Source organism: Trachemys scripta, chromosome 5 (assembly GCF_013100865.1).
Source record: "Trachemys scripta elegans isolate TJP31775 chromosome 5, CAS_Tse_1.0, whole genome shotgun sequence".
Lineage (NCBI taxonomy): Eukaryota > Metazoa > Chordata > Testudines > Emydidae > Trachemys > Trachemys scripta.
The window spans coordinates 23,494,836-23,512,548 of NC_048302.1; the positions used below are offsets into that span (position 1 = coordinate 23,494,836).

The 17,713-nt window shown below is 42.4% G+C and overlaps 1 protein-coding gene across 7 annotated transcripts in view; it reads right to left on the bottom strand.

Moving 5' to 3' along the window:
* Positions 1 to 2,765: 2,765 nt before the first annotated feature.
* The window catches only part of AFF1 (AF4/FMR2 family member 1), a 170,827-nt gene continuing 155,879 nt past the window's right edge, over positions 2,766 to 17,713 (bottom strand). For 5 of the 7 annotated variants that reach the window (XM_034770707.1, XM_034770708.1, XM_034770704.1 and 2 more), the window contains 6 exons: positions 15,819 to 15,955; positions 14,221 to 14,292; positions 13,502 to 13,595; positions 13,340 to 13,383; positions 11,360 to 11,589; positions 2,766 to 6,512 (listed from right to left, as the gene is read on the bottom strand). In XM_034770707.1, coding sequence (XP_034626598.1) covers positions 6,391 to 6,512; positions 11,360 to 11,589; positions 13,340 to 13,383; positions 13,502 to 13,595; positions 14,221 to 14,292; positions 15,819 to 15,955 — 699 coding nt within the window. In that variant the 3' untranslated portion in view covers positions 2,766 to 6,390. The remainder of the gene's footprint in view (positions 6,513 to 11,359; positions 11,590 to 13,339; positions 13,384 to 13,501; positions 13,596 to 14,220; positions 14,293 to 15,818; positions 15,956 to 17,713) is intronic. The other 2 variants (XM_034770706.1, XM_034770703.1) reach the window with 1 other exon arrangement.

Consider the following 17,713-nt stretch of genomic DNA (forward strand, 5'->3'; position numbering starts at 1 on the left):
GATTGGACCCACACTCTCTCTGCAAATAGGCTTCTCTGCACTGTACATACTTATAGGCTTTGTCCAGTCTACATATTTCATCTTTTGTTTTCAGCTTAATATGATCATACTAAAGTGCAGGGGAATTCTGGCACTACCATTTTATCCTCTGCTCTGTTTAGTGTAAGACTTCAAACTGGTGAGGGAAATAGAAATGGAGAACCTGGGAATAAGAAATCTCACCACAAGTTAATGAAATAGCATAGCATCGAATTCTCAGTTGGAGTAAATAGGTGCATTGATTTAATGGAGCTGTGCCTACGTACACCTGCCGAGGATCTGGCCCATTGAGTGGAAGGTTGTTTCTCAGAGACTGGTATTTAGTGCTGGCTTTCATGTTCCCATTTCTGGAGTATAAAAGACGACAGAGAATTATAGTGATGAGCAAAAATTGTTGTGCAAAGAATCAAAATTTCCCCACCTTCATATTCAATATTCTTGGGGGGAAAAAAACAAAAATGTACAAGTGATTTCTCTTGCTTTTTACTTAAAGTCTGAAAATGGCTGTTTCCTACCTCATTTGCTATAGGTGATTTCAAAGTTGATCTGCGCCCTTCTTAATCTTCTTATACATTTCCTTTCCTTCACCCCTCCATCCCCACCTTTTTTGCTTTTCCCCAGTGGAGTTTGATCAATACTCAGTAAAACAATTCTCATTATGAAACAGGGAGTTGGGGTGGGGCTTTTTTTTGGACAACCAGGTTATAAATCATCCATTTCATTCAGTTTAAGTGTCTCCAGGAGGGACAGATAAGAACATAGCTATCTCTGAAACAGCACCCTACCACCTTACCAAAACCAAACCAAAGCTACCCCAGACATCCTAGGAGTGCCAAAACCAAAAGCAATTTTTCACAGGGTCTTTTCTTAGGCCAGGTCTACACTACCCCCCTAATTCGAACTAAGGTACGCAACTTCAGCTACGTGAATAACGTAGCTGAAGTTCGAAGTACCTTAGTTCGAATTAGTTCGAACTTACCTTGGTCCACACGCGGCAGGCAGGCTCCCCCGTCGACTCCGCGGTACTCCTCTCGGCGAGCTGGAGTACCGCAGTCGACGGCGAGCACTTCCGGGTTCGACTTATCGCGTCCAGACTAGACGCGATAAGTCGAACCCAGAAGTTCGATTTCCAGCTGTCGAACTAGCGGGTAAGTGTAGCCAAGGCCTTAGACTACAGAGATCTAACTCAATCTCTGGATGCAAGTTTAATTCCATCCTGCTTGAAACATTAGCTTCAATGAATTCACTCCCAATTACTAACATGAATGAGTGCAGAATCAGGCTCATTGTGCCTGTGTTGCGATGAAAGTAGCGTAAGCTGCTAACCTGGGCATGAGTGTTTCATATTTTAAATTTTAGCTTTATGGTCCTTTTTTGTTTTCCTACTTCAATAAAAGTCTTGTCTTTGGAATTTTAAACGTGCAGTGAAAAAAATGCATTAGCTTAAAAAAATCCTTTATATTTTTATATTTGTAACAGCAACAGATCTCATGAATATTAAACTGGGTTCAGCAGCCTCTACATTATTACAAACTACATAAAAAAGGGGTCCACCATTAGGAAATATTCTCTTGGGTGCAATGCATGTTGCAAAAATGACCTGAATTATATCACAATAGTGCCTACAGATATGCAAAAAATCATCCTTCCAAGGAACAATTACATTCTCAACACAACACAGAAAGGAAAAGAAAACCCAAACACAAACAAGCATAAGGCCACTCAAGAGAAACAAACGCCCTCTCTCATTGATTCTGGAGATAACAGAAATTGAAAATGGAGGAAGCACTCAGACTGAGTGATGACAATCACAACTTTGGGCATCAGGAAACCAAATCTGAGGCAGTCAGAACTCTCCTCTCCACAGTGTTTTATAAATATATTACTACAGGGGTCGGCAACCTTTCAGAAGTGGTGTGCCAAATCTTCATTTATTCACTCTAATTTAAGGTTTCGCGTGCCAGTAATACATTTTAACGTTTTTCGAAGGTCTCTTTCTGTAAGTCTATAATATATAACCAAACTATTGTTGTATGTAAGGTAAATAAGGTTTGTAACACGTTTAAGAAGCTTCATTTAAAAATTAAATTAAAATGCAGAACCCCGCCCCCAGACCAGTGGCCAGGACCCAGGCAGTGTGAGTGCCACTGAAAATCAGCTTGCGTGCCACCTTTGGCATGCGTGCCATAGGTTACCTACCCCTGTTTTACTACATTACAGTGTGGATGAGGATTACAGTGTTGTTTACTCACTGAGTGAGCACTGCTTTCTCCCATATCATGCCTTGAAACATGTTCATGGCATGAGCATAGCACACCACAACCACAAATCTGGTCTTCCATTATTGCTTTTAACTGATTTGTTACACTATTTTAAAAAATGCCCATACCTTTGCCTCTGAACAGCCATTCACAAACCAGTCAGTATTGGACATGATATAGGATCTCATCAAATATCCTACATCTATTACATTAGAATGCAGGGCTGATGTCTGCATGTTGCAATGCTCCCGTCTCTCAGAATCTTTGGATTTCAGCCACCAGGTCTTTATACAACCGGAAAGGGCAATAAGTGTTAAATACAGGAGAACTTCAAAGAGCATCTTCAACAGCAAGTTATGCTTAAATAAAAATAATTTAGAAACAAAACACTGCCATGCAGAGTGAGAAGGGCAGCTAGCGACTGCCTCTACGACAGGTTGAGAACTTGAGGACTCTCACAGCAACTCAATGAACAGGTTACTTCATTTAATATTTATTTTATTTCCCCACATGAACGAATCAATCAGTTTGGAAATTCCATCACACACAGGGCAGAAAAGGTTATTTACACGATGGACACACACCCCAAAATAAATTTAAATGTACAGATTTATACCTGGAACGAAGGATGGGGGGAGGGATGGGGACAAGAACAAAACAAACAAAAACAAAAAAGGACTTTGCCTTTTTAAACAATATTGCAGTCAAACTCTGACTCCATAATAGAAGAGCTCTATGTCTCCAGTGTGAATGGGGCTTTCGAACTATTAAATAATGGCATCTTAGATATAGAATATTTGACAATTTAAATACATTAATTACTTCTAAATAAATATTGCATGGGAAGGCTGCTGCCTTGCGACTGCTGCCCCCTTCACGCCTCACAGGACTCGCTCTTATCTCCACCTTTTCTTTTTTGCAATGGCAAATACTATTTCATTTTTTTCTTGCTCCTCCCTAAAGGCCTGGCCCAGGGCCCACTGAAGTCAATGTCTATCTTTCCCTCTACTTAAATGGGCCTCAAACCTGGCTCTAGGCTGAAGATGGGTAGCATTTTCTTCCTAATTAATATTTATGGGAGTCCCTACAAAGGGAAATAATAGAATATAGCTTTCTGATTTGTAGTTTGCTCCCTACTGACTACTCTCCACTTATGGAGCCTGTATTGACTATGGGCGTGATCTTGCTCCCACTGAAGTAAATGGGAGGTTTGCTGCCAGATTCACTGGGAGCAGGGCTGGGCCCTACATATCACATTTTACAAGAGGGTTTGGATTCGACATTATTTTTGAATTGTTCATAAATAATCCTGTAAGGCAGCGGCTGGCAGCAGCGCCTGTGCATTAAGCGCATCTCCTCTTGACAAGGCCTTTGCCCTTCCACTCCCTTTAGCTAGCTTTCTTGTAGGAATAGCACTATCCAATTAATAAAGTGTTCACAGGTGGGCTTAAGCAGGTCCCTTGGAATCTGGGATCGATGATCAGAGGGCATTCAGGTGGAGCAGTAAGTCAGAAGCAAAATAACAGGCCTCAGCACAATGCACAACCGAAGTCCTGCTTCCAGTTGGGCTGGGCCATCTTGTTTCGGAGGGAGAGTCTGTCTGTGTTGGGATGGAAGTGGCTGTCTGAAGGGTGAAGGGGGGGCTGCAGGAGGGATGTATGTATGGAAGTCACACTGAATCTGGGTCCTCATTTATCCTTAAATCTATCCCTAAGAGTCTCCTCTGGCTCCTGCAGAGTCCCATACTGATTCCTAAGTCAGGTGGTGGTAATAACCCTTTCTTTCCCCTCCTCCTCACCTGTGACATTAAGGCAAGCTGTACTGTAAGACAAAAATAAGAAGAGGATTTCAATCAGTCTGGGACTCCAGCTTGTTAGTTATACTCGGATCAGAACGCAGGCTCCGAAGTGTGCAGAATGGCCTTACTTTTCTATGCCCTTCCCATGCTTCCTGAGAACAAAATTAATGTTAATAAACACCCTGGACTGTGTGCGTTTATTTGAATCAGTTATTCCTTCCAAAAGGAATATGCATGTGTATATATATATTACTGTATATAAAACTGGAGAGAAATATGGAACTTGCTTCCAATGGTTAGGATGGCTTATCCCTGAAATGAACTACGGCTTTAGCAAAGTGGTAAGACATGAGGTTTCTGAAGGTTCCGTGCAGCCAGAGGAGAAGAGAGAGTGGAATGTTCTTGTGCTTATTTCTCTGTTAATGCAAGAGATGGGGACTCGCTTTCTCATAAGGCTCTCCAAAGAGGCATGCTTCCCTTCTGCTATCTACACGGGAGCTTTCTTGGGCCTCATGTTGCAAGGGACTGTCCCAGTCTTATATGGGTCAGGGACACGGTTTTAAAAAGGAACAGCTTTTGGAAATTCAGACCTCTTGCTTATGTTTTATTGAACCCTAAAACCCTCAACAGGCACCTCGGAAAAGGAGTATTGCTTCATTACAGCACACGTATAGATCTGTTTCTATATGGATACACGGTATGTGCAAATGCTTCCTTTTACAATGGGGAAAAGGGGCCAATTCATTGCAAAGGTTTTCCTTTCTGTAAAATCGATATGCACAATTCATTTGGGCATCAGCATTCCCAGCAGTCTAGCATAAGTCGAGTGCTGGTTGAGAGGACTGGAGAGCTAAGGCACACTATTAGATATGAGGATGGCAGAAAGCTTTACACAATAGGAATTCTTTGCCATCTAACTGGATATAAAAATATTGTGAATGTATTCTTCAGTGTTACTGTCATCTGCATAATCATATCTTTAAAAACACAACTTATGGTAAAGAAGAGCTGCTTGCAAATCTAACAAGAATAGCTGAATAGTCATTTGTGTTCCTCTGAAGATAGATTTTGAGTTGCTGGGCAAAACCTAAAGCTTTGCCATGACATGGGAGTATCTCCCATATGAGGGTTACAAGACTTCAGTGCCAAGCCTGCTCTCAGATATCCACTGAAAAAAAATCAATGTGATTGTGTGTGAATATCCAAGGGCAAAATCTGACCCTTTATTTCCAGGTATAGTGAAAGCAGATACCACTTTATGCAGAAGCAATTCCTCCTGATCTAAAGATCTGCAACTCAGCATAATGTTCACGCAATCACAATGAACCATTCTGACTGTCCCTTCCCTTCCCTCCCCTTCATACCCAAACAACAACAATCTGAGAGGATGCACAGTGACAACTCCCTGCCTTCCTTTCAGAGGAAAACAGAACAATCCTGACATGCTCCTTAACTTCCCCACCCCAACTGTGTTTGACGTACGAGGCCCAAACTAAGCAATACCATAACTGAAACAGTTTGAGAGTTAATGGTTTGCATTGTGTGTGTGTGTGTGTGTGTGTGTGTGTGTGTGTGTGTGTGTGTGTGTGTGTGTATAGAAAGGAGAAAAAAAATCAAAGCAATGGTGATCTACTAAGTGAACTTGCAGTGCTGAAGGCAGTAGTTGCAATCAGTTCCAAGAGAATCAGTACAACAGTTGATTTATAAATGCAGGAGGGTATGGTTAGGAAGTGGGCAAGGCAGATTGCTTTGCTGTTTCTAGTTTAACATAATGCTGTTTGGTTCTGTTCAGGTCTCGTCCTCCCCCTGACCTTCCAACTCCGAGGAAGAACAACATACATCATGGATTGCAGCTGTGGTTTGCAAAAACACTTCTCTGAACTTTCTGATAGACATGTGACTGCTGTGGCTTTTGAGATGTTGCATAATAACTTTTGGAGGTTGACTTCCTTCTTGTCGGCACTTCTTCACATGTGATTTTTTTCTTGCTGGTTATTCATTTATAGAAATGTTTACAGACCACCAACACATTGAACCTTTCAGACAGTACATTGCACTTTGTCCTTTTAAAGACAGGCATCATCAACTCTGAGGCCTCCCTTCATCTTTTCAAGGCGGCCAAGTGCCACCCTAGAAACACGGTTCAAAAGTTCTCCAGTGTAGTTAGATCCCTTCCATCTTGCTTTATTTTCCCTTCCAGGCGCTTTGTATCCAACGATTCAGCCAGACAGACTGTTTTTGAGGCTTCCAAAGTGCAAAAGAGTTCAAGGTATTAACCACCTTGAGCACCAGTTAAGGCGTATTTGTTTCCAGTCTCAGCCACTGTAAACCCTGCCTAGTGTAGTGTACCAGTTCAGTCATACTACTGTTCAGTGCCAGAGTGCACACCGCTGTACTGAGTTCGGCAAAGAATTCTAGAAAGATGGGAGGGAAAAAGAAAAAAGTGGTTAGTCAGTTTTTACACAGGAGACACATCTGAAGGGAAAAGAGATGCGACAAGAGAAATAACAGAAAATATTTTATAAGAAAGTAACATGATTAAACGCACAAGAGGTTTCATTAGTACATATTAGTGGTGTGTTAAGATGCTTAACACAGGCATAGAATACACCCAATTTACATGCACACACAATATACATTACATAAAACAAAGTAAGCCATGCTAAAAGAAAATTAAGATTGCAAAATCATGCACTTACAAGGTAGGAAATGCCAATTTTCAGTTGCTTGTGCAACTTAAATCGGCTCCCTTGTACCTATGCATTATGATCCTGTCTTTAAGTTACATAATCATACGCTATATTTTGCATAGGACTCCTGCCTTATTCAGTTAATGGGAAGTTATACCCTATTTCTTTGTACCTTCTACGTTCAATTTGTGGCCTCAGGCCTCATTTACCAGATACTATCCAAACTCTGCACTGAATAAAAAAATAATTTCTTCATAGCATTTCTGTGGTGTTTTTGGCTAACTATTGGAGTGCTTTAAACATATAATCAATGTATTTTTCCACACCCTGTGAAGTGAGGTGGTATTATCCTCATTTTACACATGGAGAACAGAGGCACAGCGACTAAGGCCAAAATTGCAAAAAGTGTCCTCTAATTTTGGGTCCAACTTGATATGCCTAGGGCTCGGGTTTTCAGAGCACTTAGCATTTTTATACACCTTAAGTTCAAAGCACCGCTCCAACTGATTTCAACCGCAACTATGAGTGCTCGGCACTTCTGAAAATCTGGCCCCAAGTCCCTCACGCTGGACATCCAGAAAATGAGGAAAACACAATGGGTGACCACCTATGAAAAGTTTGGTTTAAGTGATTCGACCAGCATCACCTAGGAACTCTGTGGCAGAGGTAAGGATAGAATCCAATTCTCCAGGGCAGCATTCAAGTGCCTTAACCATTAAACTATCCTTTTGTCCTCGTGCCTCATCTTCTGCCTTCTTCACTTTCCCCGCAACTTCTGCACCATACAGATAAAAAGCTTCATTCACTGCAGAACCCTGATTCATTCCCTAAGTACTGTCCATTCTGTGCACTACATGAGGCCAGGGTCCCATGGAAAAATAGTATGGTATTACGTAATTAAAGGTTATCGCAATGTATATGAACAAGGGACCTAAATTATGGTTGCAATTTAAAAAAAAATTGTTTTAATGAAAAAACAAATTCCATCATGTGGAACCATGCTGACCCCCAATAAACATCATCAGCAGGGTTCAGACCTTTACATGCATAGCACAGACCTCTACTATTTGAGTTAACAGAGTAACTGGTAGCAATAGCAGGCTGTTACCCCTTATGTGGGCCAATGGGGGTATAAGACACACACTTTGCTAGTGGGTTTCACACCTATTTGCTGATACGCAGGAATGTAGAGCCTCACGACTTCTGAGCTCAATTCTAGGTTCTGTATGGGAGTCTCTCTAGTGGTTAATAACCCTTAAGCCCCTGTGCCCCTAGCTTGTCTCTGTCCCCCTCTGCTCCTACCCACTCTCTGGCTCCTGAAATGCCCTCACTTCCTATTCTCTCCTTTTCCTGTGCCCATCCCCCCGTTCCTCACCTCTCTGCATTCAAATCAGGCTCCCTCCTCCATCTCCGCACTGCCCCGGCACCAGCAAGGGGAGCATTGATAACACAGGGGAGACAGTTCCTGTGGCCCCTGTCAGACAGAAGGAACAACTGCAGGGTAAGTCCTGCTCGGTCCTTACAGTTCTGGGCTGAGCGGGCTCAGTCACTCTATGGGGATGGCACACGCACAGTCCGGTCAGCAGGGAGGAGCTGTGAGGGGTTGGAACACGCTGAGTGTACATGGAATCTTCGAAGAATTTAGCTGCCAAACTCCAACAAGTCTCTGCTGAGCGTGTGCAAATGGATTTTTTTCTCCCAAGAGGCTTGTAAATCAGCCAAATTCAGGTGAATTTTCATAGTGAGACACCCCCCTGACATCAGGGCAACCCCCAGGCCAAATTCCAAGCCTTTGCTCCAAAGCATGAAGGTGCCAAATCTTCTCAACGAAACGCTGGTAAGAATTATTTTTAACATGAAAAAAAAAAAAAAATCACTTCCTTCCCCTCCAGCTCAATTCTGAGAAATGGCTGAACCACTGTATCTGAAACTTCATGAAAAAAATTAGCCTGAGGCAGACACCCGGCATGTAAAATTTCAGATTGAATTGCTCAAGTTTGGCAAAGTTATAAGCAACCGAACACAGGGTTTTATATTGGGAAGTTATAGGCAACCTTCAGTAGAGGCAATGCTATTGGCCTATAGGCATCTTTAAACCCTCAAACTAATCAAGCTTTTCCTCCTACATACAGGGAAGGAAAGAAAAGATTGTAATTTTTATATTTAAACTCTTGAGAGGTGCTTAAATACTCAGGTGATGTACTTATATAGACGTATCCTGGTGTATTCTGAGTACCTTCAGAAACCTGATGCACATCTTAATGAATTACCAAAGCACAGCCTGCTCTGGTGTTGATGGAATTAGAATATCTATATTTAATTTTTTTTTTAAATTTAAAACGACCTAACATTTTTAATGCAGTCTTTCTTTCCCCTTTAAAAATAGTTAGTAGCAGGAGAATATGGTAAAAGAAAGAAATAGGATTCAAGATTCCTTTTTCACTAATATTTCAAATACCCTTGTCTGTAACTTGACTTTTCTTTAAAAGTTTCATGGAGCTCTTTGACCCCTCTCTTACTATACCTCTTTGACTCCTCTCACCATTTTCATGAGCCTCGCTGTCCTGTCAGTTGTATTTTGAAGCTCTTCAGCCATTTTTAACTGTCACTTTTTACTTCAGAAGCTAAATTCTAAAGTTTACAATATTTACTTTAACATGTACAGAACTTTTTAAAAGTAGCAGACAATTTAAAAGTTGCAGACAAGATTTTCACACCCATGTGTCTGTTATTCCTATTCCCCTGTTCCCCGCATCTAATTTACAAAATGGGTGCATGGATCATCATGAGATGGCAGAGGAGTTCTGTGGGAAGTTTAAGCAGAGATTGGATAGTTCCAAAGAAGTCCAGCTGGCCAGTCAGAACATGACTATTACATAAATCTGTGACCAAAGCAAGTCGTGAATTAAAATAACCTGAAACTGACTTAAACGTAAGTTCATGGATAAGAAAACACACAGAAGGGCATATCTTCTGCTGTGCCCAAAAGGAGGAGGGGAGGCCAGAAGAGCCAGTTACAGCACCCTGATCCAGGGGATGGTTCTAAGCTGGCCCAGGCATACCCTGGCTGTTCTAAATGACACTCATGGCACATGGCCCATTATGCGACCCACCTACTAATTGGGACCATCAGAGCACACTGAAGAGGGAGGGCACAGGAGCCAATTATGCCTGTTCTACATCCACTGGGGATTTCCCAGCACTAGGGGACCCGCCTGTGCTTTCTGTTCCTTTCATGCCACCGCAGTGGTGTAAAAGGAGGGGAGCTGGGGCCAACATGTGGTCCATTCATTTTATTTTCTCCCCATTCTGCACTCCCATTCCCCCACGTTTAATATCTGAGAAGCCTCCTCCTTTGGCATCTATTTTTTACCCGGCAGATCTTAATGGCTCAAGTTCTGACACACTTCCTGGCACCATTAAATCCTGAACAGAAAACATGAATATTTATTGTCTTCCTATACAGACATCAATTCCCTGGGAAATATTTACTCCATAGAATTATTGGTAATCTTTATTCCCCTTATGTTAGGAGACCATCATGAAATGAGTTTTCAGTTTGACCTTACTCTAGCCATGGCTCTCCTCTCATAATTATCTACCTTGGCTTATACACAGTGCCTACCTCATGTCCTGGCTTATCACCAATAGAAATACATGAATTTTTACAGCGTAGGTCCTGTGAAGATGTAGTCCATTAGATAGAAAAATTCTAATGCTGTGAAGCTTTTTCTCACACTCCATGCTGCCTGACTGAGCGTTTTAACTTATATGTTAAGTCCTCCGAGTATTCTAACAGGACACATGGAACTTTTTACTTTTATTCCTTCTTCAAATTTGCCTTTTGAACACATCCCTTGGTCTTCAGCAGCATGCGTTTCTGTGAAAAAATTACCTCACAAGCCCCATGTTAATGACTGACCATAATCTGAGCTTTTCTTCCTCTCTCGCTATCTGTGCTGAGGGCCGGCAATGTCACAGATTTAACCATGATAATATAATGTCTGAGTTAAGAGTGTGACAGAGATTGGGGAATCCTCTTTGCAAGTGCTTGGCATGCAAACAGGAGTGATGTCAGTAGGGGCCAATGCTCAAGCCCCCTTCATACAGGTTCTTCTATGAGGAGAGGTCAGAGCCACTGTTCTTAATGTAAAAACTAATGAAAACAGGAGCTTGGACAAAAATAAATAAATAAAGCAGAAGTGGCTCTTCCTGGACCACAAATCCATAAGCTGAAAAAGTGAATGAATCTGAAAAGGTTTTGCAGGTCACCTTTAAATGGTGAGCTTGATTTTTACCACTTTAAATTCCTTTTTCACTTTATTTTAAAATAATCCATCTTTCTAAGACCACCTTTTAATTAGAACAAACATCACATAGCAGAAGCAAACAGATTATACCAATAACCTGGCTCCCATACCATAAACACCTTGGTTTATTTTAATACGGATTATGTTTGGATTAATAAGTGCCTCTTTAAGGCAGAGTTTGCGGAGGTGTTAGGAATTTAAAAAAAGGGTCTGCAAATAAGCACCATATTAGAAGGAGAAGCCTAGGGCAATAAACCTTACCCTTATTCTTCCTGGCCAGTGCATCGGCCTGCTCCCAAATATCGTAGGCATAGAGGATATAGGAAGTGATGTTGACGTAGGAAAAGGTTATGCTTGGGATATTATGTAGGGTGTTGATTGAAGAACCAATGGCTCCACTGCCACAGTTGCTAGCATTTGATCCTGGCTGGGAACTCACAGAGCTGGCAGGAGAGGGCATCGGGGAAAGAGGAGAAGGTGTGCCTGTGCTTCTGAGGAAGAAGATGACATCATGAAGCCGCAAGGTAACAGGTTAACGACTTGCCACAAAACACCCAGACTTCTGTTTTTACGAGCCACCCACCATCAGACAGAATTCTGGTGTCATATACACACACTCAGCAAGAGCACTGTGACGTACAAAGCTGAGGACTAAGGTGTGTTCACCACCAAGGCAGGCAAGATAGATAGCACCAACTGCAGTGAGGCCAAGATTTTCAAAAGCGACTTGGGATTTTGGGTGCTCAATTTAAGACACCGGATTTTCAGAACATGCTGAGCACCCACTCAAAGTCCCAAGTTGGGTACTCAATCTGTATTCACTTCTGAAAATCTTGGCCTGGTTATTTAAGTGTTTTAGCTAATGAATCCCATTTCATGAAGTCATGATCTCCGCATTAAAGAGTTTAGGCTTTTTGATGGATATTCAAAATTAGTGTCTCAATCCAAATCACTTTGCAGATCTGCATTTGTGCTTATGGAAGCTTGAGATAGAACAGATCTAGTTGGTCAGCTAGTCCATCCTCCAGAGACTGTGCAAAGTGTACTCTCCACTGCTTCATCTAGTCCAGTTTAAATTATCCAAATGGTGGTGCTTCCACCACTTTCCTTGGGAGACTTTCAGTTTAATTAACCTCACTGTGATAGACCATGGTAGGAGTGATGGTGCTTTCAGAACCAATATTATAATACATAAGCATTCTTTCAAAACATTTTCAGAGGTATGCATGGAATTGCATGCCTAGCTTGCACTTAAGCCACAACTGTGTATGCACAAATGCCTGATTTGTTTACAAGTTGCCAATAGGATGCACACTTGGCCATGTGCGGGCACATAGCCCTTATTTGCACATGCAATTGCTTTAACTGCATGCCAGCCTGTTGAAAATCAGGTCCAGCATCAATTTATAGAAGACAGCTTTTATGTTTCTTTTGCTGTCACATCCATAGTAACTCAGATGCAGACACAGAAAGGTAGCAAAAAGCATCAATAATCAGCAAGAAATTTAAAAAAAAAGTTTCTGTCAGGGGAATCAACTGACAAGAAAGTGTCAAAACAGCAGCTAAAAGCTAATCTAAAATTCAACATGTATTACTGCGAGTAGTATAGCATCTGTATACGCGGACAGGAGGGATGACAGGAGGGGTGGATACATTTACAAATCCCAAGAGGAGGAAAATCCAACATCTGTCCTCTATATCTATTAACCCAGGACAAGGATTAAAACAATGGGACCTCTACAAACAACAGTTTCTAATACATTCTCTCTCTTTCCCTTATTCTTTGATAGGACAATAATGTGTATGACACAGAGTGGGTTTATATTGTCTGTAAAATAAAATAAACAAACAAACAAACCGCTCTCTGTAAGCTGAAGTGAGGGAAAGAAATAAGAAGCAGAAAAATATTTTAAGAATGTTATTCCAGCCCATAAAACAGGAAGTGATTCAAGGCACTCAATTGGGGGGAGGGATAGCTCAGTGGTTTGAGCATTGGCCTGCTAAACCCAGGGTTGAGAGTTCAATCCTTGACGGGGCCATTTAGGGATCTGGGGCAAAAATCTGTCTGGGGATTGGTCCTGCTTTGAGCAGGGGGTTGGACTAGATGACCTCCTGAGGTCCCTTCCAACCCTGATATTGTATGAACCCCCTTGCAAAAAAAGTCTGCAATTCAAATGTGTAGACAAACTGCTTCTGTTAACACACTATGAGAGAGATTTTAATATGTATTTTAAATACTACCTTGCAACACATGGAGAAGGTGCTTGCGTGACTCTGGAAGAATTCTGTAGCAAAAAGGAAAGTCTAGTTATATTTGGGTTTCACATTGACCTATACTGAACACTTGCAGTTTCTTCCATCTTTCTAATTTGAAACTTATTAAATAATGCAATCAAACCTTACCTTGAAGTGTTCATTGAGGGTTCGGGAATACTTTACTGCAGTGTCTTTTTTGTAACGAAACATTGCCATGTGCAGAATGGACTGGCAGCGCATGCTGTGAACAAAAACCAGGAATCAGTGTCAGAACATTCAACGCCACTCCAGCAGCAATTCTTCTTGCAGAGCCTGAGGACATGTACATCCATTTTACTGCAAATTGAAGAAAGTTTGTGCTTCCTTCCCCATATACCCCAGACAGCCACTGAGAGAAGATCACGTCGGAGAAAAACAGGAACAGTCAGGGAAGTAGATGCACAACTCCTAACAGGTGTTATAGGCCTAATATATAGTAGATGCACAACTCCTAACAGGTGTTATAGGCCTAACAGCTGTGCCCAGAGCTGACTTGGGGATGTTCAACCGTGGCTTCAATTACACAGCTCAGAAACCTTGTCAGCCAAATCAGCTTAAGCCTTTATGGACTCTTAAATTACCAGCATATCAAGTGAGATTTAGAACCTTAACCTTACACACATGGTTCCCTACTGATATGCCAGTTCATTTTAAAAGGAGATATTTAAGAGTTCACTCTACTACAAATTTTCTGCATAAACGTAACAATATCAGTTTAGCCCAACCCTCCACTCCTCAGAATGAAAGGTCTTTCAATCTACCAGGTTCGAAAAGAGAATATAAAATGTCGCAATTGGGGTGGGAGTGTGTGGGAGAAAGCCACATACCACAAAACAGCAAAGATTTTTTCATGTGCAGATGCCGAGGTATCTGAAAAGGATTTTAATGTCATTATAAATCTGTAAGAAAAACAAAACAAAAAAAATTAATGACATTCGTCAACAGGGCTGGATTTCCCAATGACATAAATACAGCACACCAGCCACTGGCTCAAATAGTGAATCAGGAGACCTGAGTTCTATTTCCAACTCTGCCTATAACTCACTGTGCGATCCTGAACAAGCCACTTTACTATCTCTCTGAGCCTTAGTTTTCCTACGTGTAAAACGGGGATGCTAATACTTACTTGTGTAAAGCACTAACTAAGGGACTGACCCTGTAGTTGTGCCACAGTTAGAAATCCCCTTAACTGCAGCAGGTGTTCTGCACATGGATTGGGTTCTAGCATAGTTGTCCACCTTACTGAGCTTGGTTCAAAGACGGCATCCTAAGTCCAATATACAGGAATGCCAAAGTGGGAACAGTAAGTGCACAAGGGCAGTTTGGGGAGCAGGACAGAAGGATATAGCCAGTTGACATTTTTCCATCTGAACATTTTTGACAAAAAATGGCTTTTTGATCAAAACATTTTAATGGGAAATTTTCATACGGTCAAAAACTTCCATATTTTCAAGGAAAAAACACAGAAAGCTTTTCAGCAATATATTTTGGGTTTGGTTTTTTTGGGTCAAAAACCACAAATATTTTAAGAAGAAAATTAGAAAAAAAATTGAATAAAAAAATTCCCATGAAAAATTGGTCTTTTTCAATCAGTTCTAGAGAAGGAAGCTAGATCATGTCTGGGAAACATTCACCAAATACTGACTGCGTACGGATTACGTGATCGCCGATATATTTCTGTATGATTCATGCTTCCTTCAGCATTTACATCCTTCGTAAGCAGCGTTTACTGTAATTGGAAAATCCCCTCTTGCAAAACAGCAGCAAACAAGAAAGGGAAGTTGGCTAAAAGAGCCTCCTATAAATGTATTGGCAGGAAAGTGTAGGCCCAAGAACCGATCCCTGCGGGACCCCACTAAAAACATACCCATTTGATGAGGAATCCCCACTGACAATTATATTGTGAGACCTATCAGTTATCCAGCCTTTTTAATCCATCTAAGTGGAGTCGTGTTAATTTTATCTCTCTCTAGTTTCTTAATCAAAATGTCATGGAGCACCTAGTCAAATGCCTTACAGAAGTTTACGTACATTACATCAACACTATTACCTTTATCAACCAAACCTGTAATCTCATCCAAAAAAAGATATCAAATTAGTTCGACAGAATCTATTTCTGTAAATCCATGTTGATTAGCATTAATTGTATTACCCTCCTTTAATTCTTTATTAATTGAGTCCAGTAGCAACTGCTCCACTATCTTGCCTAGGATCAGAGATCAAAACTGAAATATGAGTGAAATACAGAGGTATACTTCGATTGTAAGCTCTCTGGACAGTCTTTTTATTCAGTGTTCATGCAGTGCCTAGCACAAAGGGGTCCTCAACTGTGACAGGGGCTCCTACTACTAATGTAATACAAATAATAAATGGGAAAAACATTTTTAAAATCCATGCTGTGTCACTGAAATGGCTTTACACTTACTTAAGGAGATCTATGGTGTCTGTGAATATGGTGTATGCTGATTTTGGTGTCAGTGCATCAGATTCCATAGCAATTCCATACTCGATGAAGGAAAGCGCAGCCTCCAAGTACTGAAATGCCTTTGCAACCTTGTCTGTCTGTTGGGAAGAAGGTGCTCATGGTTAGCCAACGAGAAAACTTACGGTTCTTCATTCATTCTTTGCCATATCTGTGCCTTCTCTTTGCTTAGATATGCACAGTTTGGACAGAGAGAGAGAGAGAGAGAGGAGTCTGGCCTCAGAACATTACCCAAAGAGTTCCAACTCTGATTCCAGAAAAAGTGTCTGACACATCTCAGAGGTGAGCTGCACCTCTGTTCTCTCCCCCAAGTCTCTCCCATGGGCTCTCTTTCCAACTGACAGCCTCAACTTGCATTCTTCAGAGTGGAACTGTGCAGTTGACCCCACTTAAGACTGGATCACCAGCTACAACAGCCCCTCGTCACGCCATCCTGCCAGAGCTACAGGGAAAGCAGTGTCTTATACCCACTTACATCCCCTCTGGTTACTGATGGCACCACTACCTTCACCTCTCCCCAGGGTGAAACCCCGGGGCTCTACCACTCTTGGATTGGATCTCTGGGTGGCAGCCCCCCATTTCCAAACTGTCTAAATACGACAGGCCCAACTGCAATTGGTACCTGCAAGATACACTTCTCCATATGCCTGTGACCAGCATCTGTTTAAAGTGACTCAGAACAGCTCCTTCCAAACAGCGTATTGTCCATGTGCCCAAAGGTACAACAGCACGCAGGGAGAAAGGGTTAAACCCACAAAAGGGCCCACATGTCTGTGACTTGCCTGTAACTCACCACCTCTCTCAAAGCTCAGGCGAGCCAGCTGTCTCAGGCACATCCGGCAGAGCCTCTGCCTTAGTTCCACAGCCATGGTACATGTACTGCCTAGCTCAGTCTCTCTCTCTAAGGCCTGGTCTACACTACGGGTTTAGGTCGACTTTAGCAGCGTTAAACCGAATTAAGCCTGGACACGTCCACACAACGAGGCCCTTTCTTTCGACTTAAAGGGCCCTTTAAACCGGTTTCTTTACACCACCTCCGACGAGGGGATTAGCGATAAAACCGGCCTTTGCGGGTCGGAATTGGGGTAGTGTGGACGGAATTCGATGTTATTGGCCTCCGGGAGCTATCCCACAGTGCTTCATTGTGACCGCTCTGGACAGCGCTCTCAACTCAGATGCACTGACCAGGTAGACAGGAAAAGACCCGCGAAGGTTTGAATTTCATTTCCTGTTTGCCCAGCGTGGAGAGCACAGGTGACCACGCAGAGCTCATCAGCACAGGTAACCGTCATGGAGTCCTCCCAGGATCGCAAAAGAGCTCCAGCATGGACCGAACGGGAGGTACGAGATCTGCTCGCCATATGGGGAGATGAAGCAGTGATAGCTGAACTCCGTAGCAGTAAAAGAAATGGAAAAGTATTAGAAAAGATCTCCAAGGCCATGAAGGACCGAGGCCATAACAGGGACACACAGCAGTGCCGCGTGAAAATTAAGGAGCTAAGGCAAGCCTACCACAAAGCCAGAGAAGCAAACGGAAGGTCCGGGGCAGAGCCGCAAACTTGCCGCTACTACGCGGAGCTGCATGCGATCCTAGGGGGTGCAGCCACCACTACCCCAACCGTGTGCTATGACTCTCTCACTGGAGAAACACACAGGGAAGACGGTTCGGGGAACGAGGAAGATGACGATGGAGGTACTGTAGGTAGCTCACAGCAGCAAGGAAGCGGAGAAACCGGTTTCCCCAACAGCCAGGATATGTTTGTGACACTGGACCTGGAACCAGTAACCCCCGAACTCACCCAAGACCCTCAGGGCACACAGGAGACCTCTGGTGAGTG